General features: G+C 41.8%; 1 protein-coding gene across 10 annotated transcripts in view; it reads right to left on the reverse strand.

Annotated features, from left to right (window-relative positions):
- Positions 1-370: 370 nt before the first annotated feature.
- Positions 371-17,113, reverse strand: part of MTMR1 (myotubularin related protein 1) — a 128,924-nt gene continuing 112,181 nt past the window's right edge. For all 10 annotated transcript variants that reach the window (XM_029607731.1, XM_029607728.1, XM_029607730.1 and 7 more), the window contains 2 exons: positions 11,018-11,194; positions 371-2,434 (listed from right to left, as the gene is read on the reverse strand). In XM_029607731.1, the coding sequence (XP_029463591.1) occupies positions 2,270-2,434; positions 11,018-11,194 (342 nt within the window). In that variant the 3' untranslated portion in view covers positions 371-2,269. The remainder of the gene's footprint in view (positions 2,435-11,017; positions 11,195-17,113) is intronic.

Below are 17,113 nucleotides of genomic sequence, written 5' to 3' on the forward strand. Positions count from 1 at the left end.
TGCACCGGGCTTTAAAAATTTACTTGTTAATGAGCAAGCTTGGTCTTTTGGAGCTTCTCCATGTCTCTTTTTAGATGAGGCAGCATTACAAAATAAATACACACAAAACTCTATTTCATGCTTCAGCTTCCTGGAATACGATCCTCAACATTGGTTTTCTGAACTTCTAAGGCAACACTTTCATATATGCTCCCAAAGACTAGCTATGATGAAATCTTGTCTGATGGGGCCTTACCATATACTACAAGCCCTTTAAAAAAAAAAAACTTTTGCAAAAATAATCCCAGCATGTTCCCCTCCAACTGGTGGTCCAAGTAACAGGCCCCAACACTGCTATGGAAGGGATACAAACTTGGCAGAGACACATCAGTTCCTGACAGAAAATGATCTGCCTGTCTGAAAAAGAGAATTTTATTTGAAACACACGCACATGCTATACAGTCACCGGGAGGGAGGCATTTCAGAATTTAAGGCAGTGTGTGTCATCAGAAGCTTGTGCACTTTTTCTGCCGCAGCCTATACAACTGCAGAGGACGTTATTCAGTCACCAAGGTTATGAATAAAGCTTCTTTGCATTTACAATCCGTGTTTCAGTCCTGTATGAAATCTAGAAAAGTGGGCGGCTTAGCACAACAATGCAATACACGTGTCAAGAACATCAACAGAAGCGTAAAGCGACCGTCAGTTTCAAAAGTCAATTCATTTGAAGCATCCCAGAGTCGGTTATGAAATACAAAATTAAAAAGTGGGTATTAAATAATCTTCATGCTCCCTGGATGGGAGGAAAGATGTACTTACAACAGATGTGCTGAATTTTTTTCCTGCAAGAAAGAGATTTTTACAGTCTACGGCAATGATTCTGTAATAAACCTCAACAGGAAAATCCACCAAGAGGAATTGTGAATGACACTGCACCTCAAACTTGGAAAGGGACACGTGGATATGCAGACTTTATATAAACAGGGCAATTATCTAAAAACATGGCTAAAACTGGGATGCACGCTGGCTTACTTGAGAAGAGAATGGAAGATACAAGTACAAGCAGTGTTAAAATTTCAAATACAGGTTTCAGTTATTCAAAGAAACTAAACAAGACTACATTTAAATACTGTCTTGTAATGTGATTAGAACCTTTTATTTTCCATAAGACATCAGAGTAGCAGCGTCAAGGCTCGAAACCCACAGCTCAAAAAATAACACCATATATATTAAGATGCAAGCATATACATATATACAAAGCACACCGAAATCAATATTGTAGGTGTGTGTGGTCACAAGATAGATGATAAAACATTTTGTATTAAGTTATAGGCCCATTTAATAATGGCTCTCCTATGTCACTTCTCCAGCAAAAATCTGCCCACTTCTTAAGCAGCCAGAAAATCTCTAGTCATGCAATGTGCAAATACAGCCACTTTAAATTCAAGTGAGCCAGACAGACCAACTAATCCCAGCTTCACATGCAGGTCAATATCATCTGCATGGGCTGAGAACTCCGTCAACTGACCTATGCAATTATTCAGCTACAGTATCACAGACATGGATCTTACACCAAACTATCTACCACCATCTATAAAATACTCATGACAATTAAAAAAAAAAATAAAAAATCAGGTGCCTGGAATTTAACTGCTAAGGCAGAATTGTTAGGCCAATTTCTCAATAATGCATAAGACTAGGAAACAGCTGAAGTAAACAGTTGTTAAACCCTGTATATGAAGAGTACATACCAAATATTGAAAAGTATCTTTCGCCCAGTGCAGACTGATGAGCAAATCTTACAGCCCTTACTATAGCTTATCCCAACCAAAGAAAGGGTTTTCCTAAAGAAAAATCCTATTTCATTTAAAATCCATCACAATTATCTAAAAGTTGCCCTCAATATGCATATAGCTTTCCCTAAATACAAAACAATTGACCAAGAAACAAATCCCAGCTAGGAAACAAATCTCCCAACCTCCTTTCTAAATGTAAGCTGCTTCTTGGGTTCTTCGTGGGGAAGGCGGGATATTATTTACTGCCTACATTAAATCAAGAGGTCCCTTTAAAAGGTCTGTATCACAGGTTTGATTTCTTCAAGGTACCGATTAATTGTGCAATACTGGCTCAAGACAATACATCCAGATGGAGGAAGACATTTTGATCAGTCACTGTTCAAGAAACAAAATAAGGCATGTTAGTTACGGGAACGATCATCGTCACTGTAAAATCTTTATGCCTGGGAGAAGAAGCTAGCCAGGAATGGAGGGAGGACGCGGGCTAGCATCCATCAAACAGCTGTGTGCACGGGGGTGGCTGAGTGAGAAGGAGAGGACCCACGCTCTGAAGAAGAAGAAATGGATCTTGTAACAGCTTCCCGCTGCAGGTCCTCCACCTTCTTTTGAAGCTCATTTCTAATAGCAAGAAGGTCTTTTAGATTCTGATGGATTGGCATCTAGAAAGGTAAAAAACAAATGGAAAATGGGGCTTTTCTATCTGGATTGTTTTACAGAGTAACTAAAGCATTTGAAAAATCTTTTCCATTTTTAAGAGCTAAAGTATTATTGTGATCAACTAAAGAAAAGCAAACTAGCTTTGGGGGAATGATTTGCCAAATGCACTATGGACAACATACTTCAAAACTCATATCATGGGCAGAGAAGATATTGATTCAGTAAATTAACTGTACAAAACATTACAAGATATGTCACATAACATCCAGAGCGCACATGTATACACGGCTTTCCACCAAAAGCCTTAATATATTATGGGGGCAACTTTAAAGTTGTGGAGAAAATGATATATTGGTAAAACAATTTTTTTTTTTAATTTATAATTTTTATTGCTGTAAAAGACAAACAAGAACATGCGCTATACATGATAAGCAAACGTCGAACAATAGCAGAACCAGAAAGTATGCAATACAGCAAAATTTAGTTTACAGCAGTAGTCCCGCCCCCCTCCCCCCTCATGCTAAACAAGCTGTCTGGTTCATGTCAGTGATCAGTCACTCCATCCAGTACCAACATAGAGGCAGGAATCAATACGATGTAGAAAAAGAGAATGTTCCATTAACTGGGCATAAAAGTTAACGATCTCCAGGCAATATAAGGCTCCCAGACTAGAAGGAATTTAGAAAGGTGATGATATTTCAGGGCTGTCAGTCGGTATAGAGTACAAGTCCCATCCAAACGTTTTAGAAGTTCTTCCGGAGTAGGTGGTTGGGGTCGCTTCCAGTGGTACGCTATCTCCATCTTCGCAGCTGTACATACTTGTTGTACTAAAGTTTGCACGGATACTGATAGGGAATCATTGGTGATAAATAAAAGCGCCTGTTCTTTAGAGAGAGTGCAGGATGTCTGAAGTAGTCGTGATAGTAGCGTTGAGACATAGGACCATAGAGGCTGGATAAAGACACAGTCCCACCACATATGTATAAATGTACCAGGCTGATGACAATTCCGTCAGCAGGAAGGATTCACTCTAGGGTAGCAATGGTGTAGTCGAACTGGCGTCAAATGCCATCTATAAAGAATCTTATAGTTAGCTTCAATAATCCGGGTGAAGAGTTCCCACGTGAGATTTTGGAAAATATGGTAGTCCATTCCTCTTCCGATATCGACCTCTGGAGGTCAAGTTCCCAGGCAGTCATGAGCGTAAGTAGTGAACGGGCGAGATACCAGAATCTGGTACAATTTGGAAATAATACCTCCGATAACTTTAGTAGATACACAATAGCCTTTGAACAGTGAGCGGGAAGCAGACAGGAGGCCCTTGGATTGAATATGAAGTATGAAATGGCGAAGCTGCATGTAGGAGAGAAATTTCATTACAGGTAGCTGGTATGCCTCTTGTAGCACCGAAAAAGAGAGAGCCCTGCTGCATGGTTAAACAATTTTTGCTGACGACAAGCCACATTTCCCTGATAAAGAAATGATGGTTGTATCTGGAAGAAGGCATCCCAATAACTAAATTGTCCAGTTCTGGAACCAGAATAGGCACAGTTTATTCCAAATCCACTTCTACTAAACCAACACTTTTGTCTGATCAGCACTGATATTTATGTGTTGGAGCCGAGAAGTTGATGATGTCCATAAAGATATGGCACCTTTGTTTGTTTGGTGGTGTCGGTGAGTGATGGCACTGAAGTTTTGTCGGCACATCCAGGGCCTGTTTTGGCTCCTGTAAGCTTCAGCACCAAGAAGTGCATTTTCTCCCCCTTTTTTAGAACAGAGGGAATGATGCCTGCACCAAGACATGAGGAGACACTTATTTATTTTTAAGCGATGGAGGCTTGAGGAAAAGTTTAAAATTCTTTTGGCGTGCAGCTTCTGGATTTTCGGGCTGGGGTGATATTTGGGCATACACAGCACAGTCAGGCACATCCTGAAAACAGAGTGGTCACATTAGCTCGATAAAGACATCTTGCAGGAACAGTGGGGGTACCTTTTGAAGCCTGGTTTGTTGGCCGCATCACAAAGTGTGCCGAATCCAAGTCAAACTCAATTTTGGAAATGTTAACCTTTTTTTTTTTGTATTATTAGGAGACTCGTGACAAGAAATAAGGATACTTTAAGAAAGGAAAGAAAGGGGGGCAAGATGGCGGCAGAGACGCAGTCACAACACTCCGCACTCTAACTCCACTTATCTTTACTTTCTCCTTTCCTCTGCAAAATGCCTCCTAAACGGAAAGGAAAATTGAGGGTCTACCCTCCAGACCCTGCTTTCTCTTCAGGGCAGCAAGTTATCACCGCGATTGCAGCTTCGCAAGGACCTGTGGAACCTGGTGTAATCTGCGGTGCAGGAGAGTCACATGGTCCTGTAGATGAGGTGTCCTTGAGCCTGGATCTACGAACTCCTCTGACACAGAGGGCTCTTGCAGCAAGTGCCTACCGATGATGTGTCAGCGCTGTCTGCGGTGGACAAGTTGCTTGCTAGCCTTGAACCGCTACTCTAGGAGACATCTTTCCAGCTGGAGACTTTCCAGTGGTCTAGGAGACCCCTTCCCTTTCAGCAGTGGGGTTGCCGGTTTTGGAGTCGGTGGTGAGACTGCCTTTGATGGGGTTACCCCAGGAATATCAAGCTACCGCGAGTAGTGATTTTTTCGCTATTCCCTCATGCCTGGAGGTGGTGACAAGGGAAATCATCTGGAGCTTGATTGCCGGTCTAGGGAAGTCCTTTAAGATGCTAAATACTAAAATTGACCTTGTTTCAAATTGCTACCAATAGCAGAAACTTTTGAGTTAGTTGAGGTCAATTGGTCTTGTAATTTAGATGATTTTTGAACACACTATTAAATCTCTTCAGGATTTTAACGTTTCCACTAACAAACATCTCAACACTCTTTCTAGAAGGATTATTTGGAAAATAATGTGACAATTAAATTTATGATTTCTGAACTCTCCAAGAGTTCTAGGAGAAATACCATTAGTAACCTTTTAAGAGATTTTTTCAAGATATCTTAGGCTACTCAGAGTCAATGCCATCTGTTAACAATTATTTTCTTCCTAATGTTATCTGCTTTTTCTCAAAATCCTGAAGTCCAGTTTCCTAATTTGTCAAATTTTCTAGAGAATTCTACATTGGAGGTGTTCGATCACTGTATCTTATTGGTTTCTTTCATTTCTTCTGCTGATTTGAGTAATGTAATGCAAAAATATTTCAGAATTCTTTCCTCTCGGTTTCATGGTCAACCTGTTAGGACTTTTCCAGACTTTGTACAGGTTACTCAATTTAGAAGGAAAGGCTTCCTAACTTTAAGGCAGGAAACTATATCTCTAGCTTTTTCTTTTACCTTACGATATCCTTGTAAGTGCGTAGTTAAGTGCAGAAATGAATGTTTCATCTTTTTCCTGCCTGAACTGAAAGCTTTTTTGGAAGCTAGACCTGTAACCTCTTCCCCAGTGTCTAGTAACTAAATGGACAATTGTATCATTGCTGAAAGGTATAACTATGTGATAGAATCAATAATAACAAGAAATGGCTATCTCCCTTAAATTTTATTTGCCCCTCCTTTATTTTGCTCTGCTAGGTTTTCTTGGGATTTTTTTTTTTTCATCTAATGGAAAATGTTACATCTTATTGCTAATCCATATGTTTCTGTAGCAAAGGATATTCTTTGTTTTTGTAAAATTTGAGAAAGTTATAAATAAAAAAAGGAAAGGACAATGAAAGGGAAAGAACACAAAAAGTATTTTGCGTGAGTGGAAGAAGAAAAACAAAAGGACTGAGGAGATTTGCTCGGTGACATACTTTCTAGGTTTTTTTTTTAAGCTTAGAGAGCTTTTCTGCCCCAGCAGTCAAAAAGATGATTTGGTCATTTTACCTACATAATCCTCGATTTTACCTGTAGAGTTCCCTAACTAAGCTTTTGAAAATTGACACCAATCTTACTACTATAGCTCAAGGGCAGCTTTTACCTGGAGAGCTGGTGAATCTGTTGGTAGTAAAAAGGTAAGAAATCTATAGAGGAACACTGAATATTTTATCATTGTGGAATTTCATCTTTTCATTCTATTCAGGCATTCTCGTTTATGCACAAAATCACTTTTCCCTTCAAGGCTGAAACCAGAAATCCTTTTTTCACCTGATTTGTCTTTACTCCTTTTAAAAGGAAACAGGAATTCTAACAAAGCCTACTGACATGCCAGCTAATGGCATATTCACATTGTAAACCCTCCTCTGGTTACTGGAACTGCCATTGTTTGAACATTTATTAGTACTGTTAAAATACTTTGCCCTCAAAAAGGGTTTAATACTGGGGCAAAACCAAAGCAGCAGAAAAGAATTGCACTGCAGGCCATTATGAAAAACAAGAACTGTCCTTACTTAAAATAAAGAGTCAAGATTCACAACATCGGGGTCAGCATGGTGGCCCGGTGGCAAATGCTGCTCACTGCCATGCAGAGAGGTTTTTTGTTGTTTTTTTTTTAACCCAGCCAGGCTTTTGCTGACAGGCTACCTGGAATTGGGGATGCTGCGCTGGCAGCATTCACAGCCTTTGTGGAAAAGGAGTCTGCACCGTGCACACCAGTGATAGATCCTGGCGTACCTAAGGCCCACAACTGCAGACTTCTGGAGGAATCCCTGGCACATGGCCCTTACACCTCAGGAGTGTTGCTGGAACAGGACAGGGATATAAGAGAAGAGGGAAATCCCCGAGCAGTTGTGAATGCAGGCTTATGGTGCCTTAGTCCAATAGATGCCAGTTCCAATTTGATTTGATTTATAAACTGCCGTTTCAGAGAAACAGTGCCCAAGGCAGCAACGAGAATTATAAAATAAACAAAGCACGTAAAAAAAATTCTCCTAAACAATACAATTAGCAAACCTAACAGCCAGTAGTCTAAAAATTAATTCCAAGGCATGCTAGCTAAAACAAATTAATCATAAACAAACATGATATAAATAGGTAAGTAAAATCAGATCTAAAAAAAGTAACTCAATGATTAGTGTTTATATGTTGTTTGCAGCTTGGTTAACAGATCCAGAATAAAAGCAATAAAATAGAAGTGAGAAGCAAGACTTTTGGTACCTAAAAAAAATTGGAAACTAATGGATAAATCTGAAAATGAATTCCAAAGTTTGATGCCCAAACCACTCTCTCTGTTTTCCTACTTGTGCAGTGTCTCAAAATATTTCACATTTTTAACAAGCATCTGGGCAGCTATAATGCATTCAAACCTAGGGAAGCAGAAGTCTTCTGAAGTCTGATCCACACAAGGTGAAGAATCACATTCTGGTATTGCAACAGCAAACATTGGGGAAATGAATTAAAACATTACCGAGTAGTGGGGATTTTATATTTTTCTTGACTAATTTCATCTGATTTTAGATTATGGCGAGAGTAATTTCAAATTCTGATCTTTCTACCCATCTCTGGCAGATGATATCCTACATTTAGCACTAGCAGAGGCCTGGGAGTGCTGGCTGATCGTTTCAGGCAGCGCCCAGAAGGTTAGTCCTCGATGGGGCTCAGCAGGAGGTAAAGGCCAGGCACCCGTACAGGCAGGAACTTTACTTTCTACATTTCTCCTGGGAATTTCACCGTTTATTATGACAAGAACAAAATTAGGAGAAAATCTGTGGGGGAAAAAAATGATCCAATATTTTTCCAGGAATTTGTTTTGGTGAATAAAAGCTAGGATAGTGAAACAATATTAAACAGATTCTTCCACCCACTAAATCAGCCTGTCTCTCTGCCCCCATCAAGAAGCTCTACAGCACTGCACTTTTGCCTTTGTATGGGGCCAGGGAGCTTGCAGGGAAGTGATTTCAATGGTTGCCACATCGGTGGCACCAGACAGCAAGCATTTTGGCTGGTGGGGAAGGGATACATGGGCTGGGTGGCACTGGAGAGAAAAAGACTTGCAACATAGCACATACGTTAGCCCATAGTGGCTTCCAGCAGTGACAGGCCACCTTGAAACCTGGCAGCTGCAGCTCTGGAGCTGCTCTTTAATCAGCCTAAAATTAGGGCGAAAAATCATTTTAAAACGATTTTCACTTTTACAAAATCTGGGAATTTATAGGTTGAAAAGTCATGCTCAGTGGGGAGTCCCAAGCTGAGGGTTGCCGCCACGTGAAAATGATTTCATTTCCTTTTTTTTTTTTTGGCAACTTGGACTCCTTTGTGGACAGCTTTCTATCACGATTACATTTGATGGAGCACTGCTTGTCCTACTGAGCCACCTGAATTCGCTTGTTAATCCACGCAGTAGTACAACACAAAGGTGTGTACAGATGACCGAGTCACTGCTCTGCAGATTCTTCCATAGGCACGTTACGTAAGTGCGCTATGGAAGCTGCTGTCGCTCGCATCTGATGTGCCTTTACTATGGATCCATAAAGTCTAGAGGATGTGAATGAAGAGAAGAGGCATGGGGGATGGCTTGCGGGAATGACGGCTACTTCCTAGTGATTAATATCCTTATTCAATAAACATACACACGGTTAATGCGACTCCAACATTGCTCTATGCTTCAACGGCAAGAGGATCTGGCAGTATTCCAGAGGTTCTACCTGGAGACCCGGGGGTGAACTTTCAGGGATGACCTACCTAGGTGACGGGTCCCTACAATGTTCACTGGATAGTGAAAAAATTGTAAACTCCTCTCTGGTATCCTTGGAGGAGGTGGAGGGAGGTAACGGTGGTACCCCTGGCATGACAGACTCCGTTGTCGGCAGTATAGGATATACTGGAGGAAACGCCGATTGCTCTGCGGAAGTAGCAATACAAAGTTGTTTGTAACAACTTCAGTAATTTGTTCTACCGCTTGCTGGGATCTACTCCCTGGACATTGCGCTGGAACATTTTCTTTGGGCAGTGAGATTTTTTTGTTCTGCTAATGGTATTAGCTCAGCAGTGACAGTGAACATATAGGGTCCAGCACCTGCAGGTAAAGGCTGTGCTGCCATAAACTGAAAGCCAATAGGGATCTTGGGGGCCCCTGCAGGAATCTGGATGGCTGTTTCATAGGAGGAAGAGACTCCCCGAGGAGTCTATTCCTAGGTGGTGGTAATGCTGCACATATTATGTCATAGGCAGATGTAGGATCTTGCAGCAAATAGGTTGGTAGTGGTTCTCTGTGTGAAGAGAAGCACTCGTTGGCTGGATTCCTAGTGAAGGCTGTGCAGGAGTGTGTGCCGACAGAAGTTGCCTTCCACTGATCCTGGATCTTGATTGCTCAATAGTGTGGTGGGCCGGTGCAGCCTATTTTGGTGCTGACCTGGCTGTGAGTTGAGGCAAGGATGTTTTCCCCAATGACTGTGGTGTCACCTTAACGGTGTCCTGGTGTTTTTGTTTTCTGACAGGAGGCCCCGTAGGCGTTATCAAATGTTTTATCGGTGGTGCCTTTTTATAATCTTTGGAGCTGCAGTGCTTCTTAGCTGGGTGCGTTGCTCCTTTTGCGGTCTGCACATCACCTCATGCGTTGACCTGGTTGAGACATGTGCCATCTTGTGTTGCATCATGTGTCGATGCAGCTTATGTGCCGCATGAGCCTCTGCGTTATGCACTGTATGCGCAGTTTGTTTCCACCAGTTGCTTCTTTTTCGGTGGTACAGTATCAAGCTTCGATAACCGGCTAGAGGAAGATTTTGAAGATGTTTTTGGCGCATGAGCCAAGCCAGAAGAGACCGGCCGGCACTCCTGTTCCTGGGAAACTGTCCTCTATGAAAGTATATTGATCTCCTACCTTCTCATTTTTGCTCTGTAGACAAACTGCCTGATGCCAAGGAAGAGAAGGCTGTTGTGGGTGACAGGTCCTCACCCTCTATCTAGAGGTGGGCTATTTTCTCCACCCATTGCCTCTTGGTCCTTAGTGACATTCGGCCATTATCCCTGCAGTTGGCCTGGTAATGTGGTAGGGACCCAGGCACAGATAACAATAGTTATGTCCATAGGTGAGGGATATTGTGTACCTGCAAGAGCAATATTTAGAACCAGGTATCTTGCAGGCAGCCATTGTAGCAGTGAAAAGTGCTGTTTGGGGTTCGTAGTCACGAAGAAGTGGAGAGATGGTTCCTGTGAGAGACAGGGTTCCTACCATCTTTGCGAAGCACAGCCAAAATGAGACTGAGGAAAGTTCTGTAACAGTCAATTGAGCAGGAACCACCCATGCATGCCCAGTAGAGCTAAAGCCTGATGACATCACCCACTGAGCATGGCTAATTCAGCCTCCTTATTGACAGAAAATGAGAGAGAGCAAAGAAAGGGACATCTTCATGTCAATACACACCACACATCAGCCTACACAAATAGTAAACAGCTGCAAAAACAACTGGAAGATAAAGGCAGAAATCACATCAAATTACATTGTTGGTAAGCTGGAAGACTTTAAATCATCATGGATTCCATGACAAAAAACCTTAACATGTCTCCTCTATCTTTATTCAAAATATTTTAATCTCAGACATGATGTCATATAAAGAGTGCAAATTTACACTTCTCCAAATTTTGTTTGTAGTGCAGGTTTTCTACATATTCTTCAATGGAAAGTGACAACTGTGCAGATTAAAAACAGACAAAAGTAATTACCTGAGGTCTCATTCTTGGATTCCACCTTACATAATAGTTCACCCAAAGTTCCAGATGGCTCAGACTAGCAATGGGATACAGCACGTGGTTTTCATAATTTACGTAGAAAGGATTACTAAATTCTTCAACTTGGCTGTTAATATAGGACCACAACGATATAGTCTTGGTATGTATCTCCTGAATAAGAGAAGACGAAAAAGCAGCTTAGTACCAGATCTCATCCAACTTGGGCTCTCATTTCAACTCTCAAAGAGAATTTTACAACAGATTATTAAATCAGCGGGCAGATATATTAAGGGTTTCTCTAATCTTGTCTGCGGGAACATAATCAGTACCTCTAGCCTAACAGCATGCCATTGAATTTAGTGATAGACTTCTGGCCTAAATGCTTTGAGGTCAATATTCAAAATGGCAAGTTTCCAAAGACTGAGCTACTTCTTCAGCTAGATTTTAGCTGGCTAATTCATTTAAAAAAAAAAAAAAAGTGTTCTGGGGTGGGGAATGTTAAGATTTCCTGGTAATTTAGCTGATTTTTAAACTATAACTGGCTGAGTTATCAGAGCAGGTCTAAAGTTATCCAAGCATCTCTGTTTAGACAAGTAAAAAAAATAAAAAATGCAAATGGGCTTAAGGCCCGAAATTCACCCTCCCACTCAAACTTTCATACAAGGCCCTGTTGGACCCTGCACGCCACCCCTCAAACCTCTCCAAAATGTGTCACTCGTGTCCTGAATCCACAGGTTAGGATTCCCCTGCCCCTTTCCCAGTTCTATAAATATATTTACAATCATCCTGCCTCTTCCCTATGGAGCCCCCCCCCAGTGCTAGTCCTGGGCTGCCCCCTGATAACTAAACCCTGCTGGGAGGGAGGAACACACTTAGCAACTCCTGGCGCTCCAGTGCTGCTTTTGCTAGAATGGCACTGGCGTGCCAGGATGGCTGCCAGCAGGGGTTATTAGGTATCAGGGCACAGGGGTGGCCTGGAACTAGAACGGTGGGTGGACAGAATGATTTTACATATAATTACAGAACCGCGTAGGGGAACCAAACTTGCAGACCCAAGATGTGATTGACACATTTTGAAGGGCCTTAGATGAAGTTTTGAGTAGGAGGAAAATGACCGGGCCGCAGGCCTGATTACATTTTTTTTTTTTTTTAACTTGTCTGATCAGAGCTACTTAACTGGATGGCTTTTAAAGATATTCCAGTTAAGTAGCAAGTTATCTGGCCACATAAGTCCAGATAACTAAAAAACCTAATTGCTTATCCAGCTCCATGTCACCGGATAAGTAAGTGAATATATTCAATGGGACATTTATCCCCCTGAATATTTGGGACAGATAACGTGTCCACTCCCAGACTTACTGAATATGGACCTCATTATCTCTTTCTGCGCATGGAGAACTGCCGCCTGGTACCTCTACAATCAGGACAAAAAATAAAAAAAGGCAGTGGTCATCTAATTTACAACAAATTGAAATCTTTCTGAATGGAGGTCCAGAACAAATTGCTCGTTTCCCCAGAGTGTTATACATTTTAAATTCTGATATTAAAGCAGGAGGTGCCTGCACCTGAGAAATGTTACATGGAGGGCCCCTTAATTTTCCCCAATTCCGGCTGTAACAGCCATGGCAGAATCTGTCCCTTGCCACTGATTTGTGAGAAGCAGCCCCCACCTACTGAATGCTTCTGCCCTTTTGAGGCTATTCGTGCCCCTCTTTCACGGCTGCTGCCTGGTCCCCGCTGCCCTAACACTACTGCCCTGCTCTTACAGTGAACTGTGACCAGAGGAAAAAGTTGCCAATGGGAAACGGGCAGAGAACGTTACCTTTCTTACCTATAAGAAGGGTTCTTCCGGCAGGATAAATAAGCCACACAAGTGGGCGATGCCCTGACAGCTTGGAAAAACTCAGATCATCTTTCCAAGCATTTGGGGACCTTCTTGCACAGCCACCTACTGGGAGAGTCTTCTTAGTTTTATAAGCAAGCGAAGCTTCAGTTCTAAAGGGGAGGTGGCAGGGACTGTGACTGATTTATCCCGCTGTCTAAGGAGAGCTCCTGTTACAGGTAAGCAACTTATTATCCTGCTTGCCCACAGAGAAAACTATCAGCTACACAAGTGGGAATTTCCAAGCCGAGGGTTGCATTTGATGAATCAGGTATTTTGCATGCAACCATTCTGTATTGCCTGGGGATAGAGCATAAGAGTTGAAGGAATTAATTCCATAACCTTTCAAGAATGGCCTGTTTAAAACTGCTATTTTGACACAAAGCAGTCTCTAGGCAGCAATGAGCAGTGAGGGCATGAAGAGAAGAGATCTTCTATGAAAGCAGGGCCAGAAGTGCTAAAGAATTTGCTGTAGTCCTAACCTGACGGGCCAGTACTTTGCTTTGAATATGCGGCCCTGCTTGATTGCAGTAGTGACTGATGCAGGCATCCAAGTAGAAAGAGTTCTCTTTGTAACCGAAAACTTGTACTAAACCCCCCCCACCCCTCGCACACGGGGGTAGCTGATTTTATAACATGGACGCCCGTGCGAGAGTCTAAAAATTCACCTTTTATTCTTTGAGCAGAAGTAAATTCCATCAAAATACAACTTTCCAAGAAAGGCATTTTAGTTCTGCTGTTGCCCAAGGTTCAAGATACGTGAAACTTTTCATAAATCTGACAACTGTAGGCTGGGAGGAACTAGAACACCTTCTGAATCCGCTTGGTACACAGCTATTGTACTGAGCTGAACTCTGAGTTAATTTTCAAATTGAAGTTGGAAAGGCATAGCAGATATTCAAGTAAGAGGAAGGGTATAGGAATTCTGTCTGAATTTTGAGCACCAGGCAATAAATATTTTCCATTTAAAGTTGCAGGATATTCTGATAGCAAACTTCCTTGAAGCAATGAGAATTTCCTTTACTCTGGAAGGCGACTGCATGGATAAAATTAGTTGACTTTAGATATCTAAGACATCAGAGCTAAAGACTGAAGGTTGGGATGTAGTAGATGCCCACTGAAGTACCATAAGAAGGGACAGGAATAGCTGAAATCGTATTGGTAACTGAAATAGCGAGGTGTTAGAGTCAGCAAGAAGGTCATAAAGAGACTATCAAAATCATGTGTCCTTCCCTCAGTTTTTGAACAGTCTTTGAAATGAGCAGATTTGGGGGGACCTGCATATAAAAAGGCCTAGATTCCACCAAACTGAGAAAGCATCTAATGCCAATCTGCTCTTTGCTGTCTCCTGGAGCATTGCAAAGATCCATTTGTCGAGTACCTCAAAGTTGAAAAACTTCCTCTACTAAATGGTTGTGTAGGGACCATTCATGTGGTTGTAATTGATAACTTAAGCTGTTTCCTAAAAGATAACTAGCAGAAAACGTCCTTGGGAAATTGCCCATTTCCAAATTCTGGAGGCTTCCAAGCAAAGGTTCTAAGAACCTGTTCCATTTTATTTGCTGATTTAAAAGACTGCCACCTGGTTGTCTGTCTGGATAAATACCATCTCGTTCCTCAACCACTTTCAGAGCATTGAAGAGTGCTTTCAATTCTAGATGGATGATATAAAGGAACCTCTTTTACACATTCCTTGAGGGGGTACATTTTTCATATAAGCTCACCAAACCTTGATTGAAAGGTAAAAGAACTGACCTTTTACAAGATTTGCATGATCTATCTACCATATCAGAGATTTTATGAGAGCACTGGATAGTCTCACTTTGATCAGCAACAGTTGAAGATATTGGCTCCACTGAAGAGTTCGCTCCTATTGAGCCTCTCTCAAATGAACATAACGTGCAAAAGGGATAACATGAACTGTTGCTGCCATGTAATCTAACATCTTCATGAAAAGGAGGGCACAGATATGTCCCTTAGTTCCTGATCCATATGATTAATTTTGATAATTTGTCTGCTCTCGAGACCAAAATTATTTTTCCCTGGGCTCTGTCCAGATGGACCTCTATGAAGTCATTACATGAGATAGCTTTATGTCGTATTTTTGAAGACTGATTAGAACTCCTAAGGAGTGAAGTGTGCTCATTATAAGAAAAAAAGATAAGTGAGCTTCCTGAAAAGATTGGTTCATATCCGGTCAAACATCCAGGTAAGAAAAACAAAAACACTGCTGTTCACTGAAGAAAAACCAATAACTGCAAAGTATTTTGTGAAAACTCTGAGTGCTGCACAGAGGTTAAATGAGAACAAGGTACTGCTAGCATTGCTTTGCTATAGTGAAATGTAGAAATATCCTGTGAACCTTTTTGGGAACCAGATAAGAGGGACTTCTGGAGGCCTCTTATCTTTGGGAAGAGAAAGAAAACTTTGCAATACTGAATGAGTTTCATCTCTGCATTAATATGGTGGCATAATGGACTAGGTATCCAATGTCATAGACAAGGTGTCCACAATAGGCGTCACTTCCTCTAAATGGAGGAGGTGGTGGCAGAAACACGGACATATCAGTTAAACAATTTTTTACAAAGTCTTCCCACACCTTTATCAGAAAAGAATGTTGATGCATTGGAGCAGGAAGAATTGCTGGATAGAACGTAAGAACATGCCATACTGGGTCAGACCAAGGGTCCATCAAGCCCAGCATCCTGTTTCCAGGAGTGGCTAATCCAGGGCATAAGAACCTGGCAAGTATCCAAAAACTATGGCTATTCCATGCTACTGTTGCTAGTAATAGCAGTGGCTATTCTCTAAGTCAACTTAATTAATAGCAGGTAATGGACTTCTCCTCCAAAAACTTATCCAATCCTTTTTTAAACCCAGCTACACTAACTGCACTAAGCACATCCTCTGGCAACAAATTCCAGAGTTTAATTGTGCATTGAGTGAAAAAGAACTATTCTCCGATTAGTTTTAAATGTGCTACTTGCTAACTTCATGGAGTGCCTCCTGGTCTTTCTGTTATCCAAAAAAGTAAATAACCGATTCACATCTACCCGTTCTAGACCTCTCATGATTTTAAACACCTCTATCATATCCCTCCTCAGCCATCTCTTCTCCAAGCTGAAAAGTCCTAACTTCTTTAGTCTTTCCTCATAGGGGAGCTGTTCTATTCCCTTTATCATTTATCATTCTGGGACTAGAATTGGTATTTTCAGTAGCAAAATCTCTTCTCCTTTCAGCAGCAGTTTTGCTAGAGTATTTTTAATCTTTTCAGACTGCTCTGAACCAAAGAAAAGGCATAGACACTGCACCGATGCTAGATGATGTGCCAGCTGTCTGCATAGACTCAGTGGACGGCATCAACTTCTATGCCTAGCTCCTTTCCATTCCATGCCCTTCAGAAGACTTCCAACTTTCACTGAACCAGTAATCTTCAGAACCAGCATATGAAAGTTACCTCTTTTTCTGTGCTGGTAACCCTTTGGTACTGAAGAGCACAAATTATCACCCTTTATACTTGAGGGGGAATGGCACACGTGTGCCAAGACTTCGCCAGATGATTCCAAACATGAGAGAACTCTGCCCCTTTTAGTTTGGGTGAAGGTTCTTCTGCAGATGTAAACTCTCCTTTTTCCAGACGAGGAGTAAGGCAAGAATACAGTAAGCAAACTTGCTTTTGTGTTTCATTTTTTCTCTTCTATCTTTTGATAAATGTCACAGGTAAATCTTTTCTAGTTGGTTCCATTATTGTGACTCTAAAGCACTAGTTCTCAACAGGTGTTGAGTAAAACCCCGGAAGGTGTGTCGCAGAGCCATCAGAAGACTGATCTTTCCTCATCAGTCTGGGCAGGGGTTGGCTGACTTCTCTTTTATTGGGTATGACAGGAAGCTGCTCTTGCTTCCTTCTCCTCTTCCTGGCCAGTGCGAGGTTGTTCCCTCCTCCTTCATCCAGATCAGAGTGCAATAAATCACCAATATCTATTCATATGGGCCCAGCAGGACACCAACTTTATCTTTCTCTGGCTGGCCTGGCAGTGAGGCTGCTGATGCTCTATTAACCCCATGGGGCCTGGATGTAAAAGCAGGAGCAAAAGGGAGAAAGGTGCATGCTCTGCAGATCCACTGCTGCTGCCTCATCTTCCTGTCCTCAATGCTTCTTGCCCTCATCTGTTGCTGATAAAGAGAGAGGGAGACTCTGGATTGGACAA

The sequence above is a fragment of the Rhinatrema bivittatum genome, chromosome 6, assembly GCF_901001135.1.
Source record: "Rhinatrema bivittatum chromosome 6, aRhiBiv1.1, whole genome shotgun sequence".
NCBI lineage: Eukaryota > Metazoa > Chordata > Amphibia > Gymnophiona > Rhinatrematidae > Rhinatrema > Rhinatrema bivittatum.